The sequence below is a fragment of the Rhinolophus hipposideros genome (assembly GCF_964194185.1).
Source record: "Rhinolophus hipposideros genome assembly, chromosome: 16".
Taxonomy (NCBI): Eukaryota; Metazoa; Chordata; class Mammalia; order Chiroptera; family Rhinolophidae; genus Rhinolophus; species Rhinolophus hipposideros.
Window position 1 is genome coordinate 46536917 of NC_138062.1, and position 7934 is coordinate 46544850.

General features: G+C 33.8%; 1 protein-coding gene across 1 annotated transcript in view; it reads left to right on the top strand.

Annotated features, from left to right (window-relative positions):
- TLL1 (tolloid like 1) overlaps positions 1–7696 on the top strand; it is a 172072-nt gene extending 164376 nt beyond the window's left edge. Inside the window, exons 20-21 of the mRNA XM_081075802.1 lie at positions 3240–3490; positions 4660–7696. Of these exons, the coding sequence (XP_080931928.1) occupies positions 3240–3490; positions 4660–4791 (383 nt within the window). The 3' untranslated portion in view covers positions 4792–7696. The remainder of the gene's footprint in view (positions 1–3239; positions 3491–4659) is intronic.
- Positions 7697–7934: the final 238 nt, after the last annotated feature.

The window sequence follows — 7934 nt, forward strand, 5'->3', positions numbered from 1 at the left end:
GTTTGAGAAGAATCTTTCATGGACCTTAAATTCAATACTAATGAAGGACTTACCATACCTATTTTCTTTTTAAATATTTTTCTGATAACTTGTCATATATTGAAGGGGTGGAGAAATTGGAATCCCATTACTGCATCAATGGTTTTCTGATGGTACAGAGTTCGTGACATATCTATCCATCTATCTATCTATCTATCCATCTATCATCTACCTATCTAATCTATCTATTAAATACCCTAGCTATCATAGGTTCCAAGAATGCAATATGAAACTATGCTGTCAAGGCTTTTAAAATAGCTGATGATACAGCATTTTAAAATTATGTGTAAACTCCACCTTTTTAGTTAAATGAAAATTATCTTTTATGGGAAAGAAACTTCTCTTTTTACCCTTTGTGAACAGAAGATAAAGATTATATAATATTCCACTGTGTGGGTATATCTGGGGTTTTGGTCCTTCTGTGTCATTACTGTCGTTGGGAACTTGGGGGAAAAAAACTAATTTCTTTTAGTCTCAGTTTCTTCATCTGCAAGACAATAATCTGAAGATTTCTTCCAGCTGCCAAACTCCGTGACTCCTTAATTTTCCTGGCATCTGCTTATGGAACCTATTTACTGTGTTTATATTCCCATTAAGAATCCATTGGTAGGACCTAATTATATTATAACAGAGATCATGTATTGAGATCCAGTGGTAAATATAGTATGCACTTGATATTTTAGGCATATGTATGCTCTACGTACACTGTACAAACACTGAATGCTCAAAAGAGCTATACGATGTACATATCTTCAGTTTTCAGATAGAGAAATTGAAGGATTTCTAAGACCTACACATAAAAGATCAATTTGCAAGGATTTCTAAAATTACGTCAAAAGTCTGGATTTTATCCTAATTCTGACTGTCTCCAAAGCTTATGTACTTACCACTATAGTGTATTTTCTCTCACTGTACAAATTTTGGATTAGCAAGAAAACAGATACAAAACTGGACTACTCTTATTTGAAGTAATAGGTGGTGACTGAATGCTTCCTTATTTAAGTTTTAAAGAATCCTCTGTTCAAACTCTCTAACTGATTAGGCTCATTTTATTTTCCTATTCAGTTCACATTCATTCAAATACCCACATGAGCCACCTCAATCCCATTTTGTTGGGCAAAACCTGCCTTCAATGTTGTTTAATCCCAATTGTCATCTCAGAAATGAGGAATCTGAGACTAAAACTTAAACGATAGATAGCCACATAGCGCACACACACACACACACACACACACACACACACACAATAGCTGTTGGAATTAGAGTCCTGCCTTCCCAATTCTGTTAATTTGCTCTTGTCAGGATTTTCTGTTTGTAGTGTTCTTTTTTTCTTCATGTATAAAGTTTTGCCCTCATTTGACCAGCTGTCTTGGAATTTTCTGCATAAATTTATACTGTTACTGTCTAGTAACCATACGTTGTAAAATATTTTTACGTATTTTTTTATGTACTGCCTACTATTTATTTCTCCTCAAAACTTTCTCTAACAAGTTGATGAGTATTATTCCATAGTCTTTCATCAAATATTTATTTAATACATGCTTTGGATAGACACTGTAAGTTATCTCGCTTGTGGACAGCTTACAGTCTGGTAAGTTAAACTGATTTTCAGAAGTTTCCAAAATTTTGATCTTCAGTTAGTTTCTGCTGAAAAGACAGCTAAGTTCAGTCACATCTGTCCACTTTTGCTACATTTATAAAGCACTTATGCATTATTTACTTCCTTCTAAAATACATGTGGCAATGATAGATGGGCCCTGAAGTATACACTTTAATTTGCTTCAGTAAACTTATATTTCTGTACACAAATTTTAACTGTATCCACAATAAAAGCTTCTGAAACTATGAATTTTAAAACTGGGTGATTACAAATATTGCTTTAGTATAGCTTTATTGCTGTTTACTCGCAAGTAACTGTCCAAATCCATGGGAAATGGACTTTATTGGAATTGTCGTAGATCCAAATTTATTTTAATGGGGTAATGAATGCTATCACTACCACTTTAAATAAACTAATTGAAGGAAACAAATCTTTCCGTTAAAAAAATAGCTGGTGTATTTGCTCAAAACTACGGCTATAATACAGAAAAAGAGGCAATGTGGAGAGAAAATAATATTTTAAAACATAGCGTTGTCTGGTAGGACTTCTTTTCTGTAGCATAAAGCATCACCTATTTGTCAATGTCATTTATAAATCAAATAATAACATTATTAAACTCCTTAGAAATGAAATTATTTTGGTCTAACTCAAATTTGAATCCCCACTAAAAGCCTTTATAGGTAGAATTACAGGACCTCTCCGGGAATTTAATATTTTACCAGGAAATAAACAAACATGTCTTTCCAAATTAAAATGAAGGCCACCCCCAGGCTTCTCTTCCCCTCTTATTTACCTTTCTTATTCAGCTTTATTTTCTGTTTCCCAGAATTCTGGAGAAGATGCTCTGCAGCTTGCAAAGTATTTTCAAACAGTTGGTTTAAAATGGTATTGCTGACTGTGTTTACTGGAAATTTTTATTTATTACAAACACAAACCATAACTGAAAATGTTCTGGAACTAAAAGATAACTATAATTCATGATGTATGTATGTTTTTCCTAATCAAGTTAGACAAATATTTCTACTTTAGTAAAACTGTTCTATATATTCTGTGTTGAAGTTCTATATAACACACACAGAGGAGTTTAATTATTTTATTAATTTTAAAGTTATTTCTTATTCCTTTGAATTGTGGGTTCTTGAGTTATTAAAATTAAATTCAAATTAAGACACTTATTTTTTCTCCATGAGAATAGTTATTTTAAACTAAAAATGACATACAATAATAAAAAATATTTATCGCAAGTTATATAACGCAGGCAGCTTTCAGTGCTTTTTATCTATGAAGTAAGTCCTAAAAACCCACTAAGATTTGTACTCGTATTATCATCTGCATTTTACCCTTAAGAAAGCTATGGATCACAGACACTTACCCAAAGTCACTGAGCTATCAGGTGTTGGAGCTGTGATTCCACCCAGCAGTTTGTGTCCTGGGTCTGTGCCAGTAGCTAGTGCACCATCTGACTCGCCCATTACGGGAAACATATCTGATGATAGACATGAATACAGAAGTTAGAGAATGGTTAGATGACATTGAAATTGAACTTGGATCTGTTAAACCTCATTGAGCTTACTTGTTTCATTCCCACTCCCTCGGGCAGAATGTGGTGGCCGACTGAAAGCAGAATCAAAACTCAGAGACCTGTACTCGCATGCTCAGTTTGGTGACAACAACTACCCAGGACAGATCGACTGTGAATGGCTCTTAGTGTCAGAACGAGGCTCTCGACTTGAGTTGACTTTCCCGATCTTTGAAGTGGAAGAAGAAGCTGACTGTGGCTATGATTACGTGGAACTCTTTGGCGGTCTTGATTCCACAGCGGTGGGGCTTGGCCGATTCTGTGGGTCAGGGGTAAGTGTAGTACCAACAGAATACCATAGACATGGGAACACACTGTCGACTGATGCATGATTGACATGTGTAACGTATATACAAAACAGCAGTGTTTTTACGGAAAACATTAGATTGTATTATGAATGGCATGACAAATTATAACATGCCTCACCACTTCTAACCACCTCCCATCTCTAGTGAACTTGCTGATAATATCAAGGGAGACAGATGAATTCACTATATAGTTTCTTGTTACTCCCACATTCTAAATTTTATATTCGTGTTTTTATTGTGCAGTAAATATTTAATAATACAAATGTAATATGCCTAAACACATGCATTTGACAATGTTGCCACCGTCCTAAATCAAAACATAAAAGAAAACTGAACATGTACACTATTCAGATTGACATTGTCTTCTTTACAAGGTGGAAAGAGCAGTGTCCACCACTTGTCTGCCATTGTTGTTCAACAGTGTGTCACTTGTGCATGGGTAAGAGTGCCAGATAGACATCAGAGTGTGTCACCATAAGAAATGAGAGAAAGAAACGCTTAATGTTTTCTCAATACATCCCCCCTTGTTCCCCCAGGACTCACTGTAGTAATATAAAATGGTTTTTTAAATACATATTTTGTTGCGAAGACATTAGTCCAAATTTTTGGAATGTCTATCAGTATCTGTTGCTTAACTAATATTATTGAACTCCTGTCCAAATAGCAACTGAAGTGAAACAAAACAAAATTCTTGGTACTTAGATTATTAAAACAAGAAGGAACGGACAGTTTCGATTTTGGAAGTAGCCATGCCTCAGAGTAGCTTCTGAAACAAATTTAATCTCTTTTTATCTTCTCTGAACCTCACTTTATTTATTTGTAAATCAAAAGAACTTGGCTTAAAAATTTGGTAAAAAAAACACCAAATTTGAGAACTTGGAAGCAGATTTAAGTATGTGCAAAGCTGAGCTCCATCACAGACTGCCCAGGTGTACTGGAGCATGTCATTTGCTTCTCTGAAACTCAAGTTTTCTCATCTGTAAAATGAAGGAGTCACCCATATCCACTTTTCAGGGTTGTTGGGAAGATTAAATTATATACACACACAAAAAATTCCCAAACATGAATTACACTGAAGAAAAAGTGACTCATTGTATTGTTTGTTTAGTTGCTTGTTTGTTTCTTTGTTTCAGCCACCAGAAGAGATCTATTCAATTGGGGATACAGTTTTAATTCATTTTCACACTGATGACACAATCAACAAGAAAGGATTTCATATAAGATACAAAAGCATTAGATATCAAGATACCACACATACCAAATAATACTACCATAACATCCTTCAGAACCTAAAGGAATATGTGTAATGGAGAGAAGACGTATTTTTTTTTAAATGAAGATATTAGCACAAAGGTTTTATAAAATGAGCTTGAACAGAAGAAAGCTGTAAAACCTGAGTTATTTCTGTACTAAAAGAAAAGTTTCCAGCTAACCTTGATCAGCATTATCAGGATATCCAAGCTTGACGATATAAATTAAAGCTGATGAAAAGGTATCACGTGCTTCCAGGAAGACTCCACAAGTTTCTGTTCACAGCTTGATATAGATGACTCACAATCAGCTCAGTTCAGGGTCTGTGACCCTGCAGAGTGTGCTTTTTGACAATTTTGCAAGATTTGGGAGAACTAAGAAAATGATCTTGCAGGCCATAAACTGGAAAACCCTCTCTGTATTTTAGGATGATTGCTTTGGCTTTTTATCTTGGACAGTGTAAACCAGATCTACATTAGATGTTGTGAAATGGGAATCTTTTAAGGGTGATTTGTACTTTAAATGTGGGTGTGTCCAGTGTTTGGAAACTGGAATATTTCAGCTTCATTATTTTCACTTGCAGGCCAGATTAAGCTCTTTGAAACACAAATCATATTGAGACCACTTTATTTTACTGATATTTTGTCAAGTTTGAAATGTCAATAATTTCCTTTATTGCAGTTAAGCACTAGACATCATTTATTTAAGTGCTGGAAAATGCCCAGTTGATTGGTAAACTCAATTCTTTCAGTGAAAGTGCTGCCTTTTCACACCGACTCCAAGAAGTCTTGTGATATCATGAACTTTATGAAGAAACTCCCAACAGGTATGAACAGGATTCTTCTAAGAAACTGCCTGGATGGTTCATACTCAAGTTACCACTGCTGCTACTGTCTTTCTTTTGTTGTCGATCTGTTGTAGTTGTTATTGTTGATGTTGACATGGTTAATGTATTTAAAAAAAAAAAATGAAATGAAGCAGAAGTAGGTCTTGTAAGAATGGATTTTTTTTCTCCTCCTGGGATTCACTTAAAAAAAAATGCAAAGTTGGAAAAAGGATTTGTTTCTGAAAGAATTTATATGGTGCTATTGCATAAACATTTTTTTTTTTAAACAAAGTTTTTGACCTTTGAGCCGACCACCCATAGACTATGAATGTCTCCCTCTGTCTGGCTGGTGACAATGAAAGCTAGACTTGTTAAATGTATCAAGAGTATATCCTTGTGAGGGCAGCATTTGTCCTGTGGAACAACTACTTATAATGCCTTAGAATTCTTGCACATGGTCAAATAGATCCTTCTAGAAACACATCTTTTGAAATATTAACCCTAATAGTATATGTTAAGTAGCAACTCTATGAGGAACATCCATTTCCATGAACGGAACATTGGGTATAAATATGCTGAACTGCTTTTGTGGTAGAAAATGTATTTTCTACTTCACAGCCATGTGTGTTTTTAATATTAATATATGTATATGTGAGATTGTCTGAGTGAGTGAAGGTATAAGAAAGTGAAAAGTAGTCGGTGGCTGAAAAGTTAAAATTTATGTGCCAAGTTCTATTAGAATCCTGTTTAAAGTAGCACCGTCTTTAGGAGGTTTCATGGACAAATAATGGGAACTTTTAATTGTTATTGACCCACTCATTAATAAAAGGCTCTTTCTTTTAGAGAAACTCTATTTTGATATTTTTTGATGTTGTAGATTGCTCTATGAAGTAGCTTTGTTTCTGTTACCTGTCCATGAACATTTAACATTTAATAAAATTGGGTATTTTTCTTCATTTTTACAAAATGAAATATACACCCAGATGTAGCTTATTTGTTTTTTGTCATTGCTGCCCTGAAGAATCTTTTCTTGCCTATGAATTATAATATGTAAATACATTTTTAAAACCAATCTTTTGATTTTATTGAATGTAACTTTGGAAATGTATAACTATTGCCTGCAATATAATGAGATTTTTAATGGAGCTGATTTATTCCAGTAACTTCTGTATTTTTTTTTCACTAATCTCCAATTAGCCAGAATTTATTAGGAATGGGAATGGGAAGAGGAAAAAACCATCAACACCTAGTGTAGTACAGTGTGCCTAGCCTAGCACTAGGTGCATGCATTAGCTCTTTCTAAACTTTATGCCACCCTCTGAAAACTGTGGTGATGTGCTCATTGTATAGTTCGGGAACTGGAGCTCAAAGGAGGTATGTGACATTCCCAGGGTCGCAGTGTAAAGTTAGATGTTGAAACTCAACTTGTCTGATGATATAAAAATATGTGCTTGGTCTACAAAATGTAGTACAATCAATCTTGACATATCTACATTTTTTTTTTTTTACGATGAAACTTTTCCACATAAAGTAAATTTTAGGGGTTAATTACAGTGAAACTTTCAGGATAGACATATTGTTCCTTTCAGAAACAGCATGACAATTCGAGTATCAACTGTAGATAGCTTTAAGGACCACAGATAGTACTAGAAATTAACAACAACAAAAAAAAACAAGAAAAAACTATAGTTTGGCGTTAGTAACCATGGGCCTTTTGTTTCAATAAATACATTAAATTATTTTATCTACTGTAGTAGGGAAAATACAGTGTTCTGTTTTAAGAAATGTTCTGGGTATTCCATTTGATATTAGGACGCTACAATGAGCTGTTTCAACACAACCAAGAATTGAAAATAAAAAGGTATTTTAAAACCATATAGAGATGTTGTTGTGACTTTAGGTCTTCAATGGGAACATTAATTGTATTGTATCTTATGTCAAATATCAGTTCACTGCTTAATATGATTATATTAATTCAATTTTGGCATAAATGTGTTGTTAAATTCAAATAGAGACAGCTTCATTGTTTTGTTAATAATTGTTACTGTTCTAGACATTTTATTAAATTAATTTTGTAAATTATTTTCAACCCCTACATCAGTATATTGGTTGTTCTCTCTATTCGCCAGAGTTCTAACTCCTACACAATTCTATACATGGAAAAACAATCAACAAAAATATCCCTGCTCCTACTTCATATGATTTTATTATTTTTAAAAGTCATTAATCTAGTTTATTACCATGACTTAACATCCCTGCACAAAACAACATTTTTAAAGAAATAGAAACAACAATTATATTTTCAATATTCCCTGACTACTTTGGCTGGAT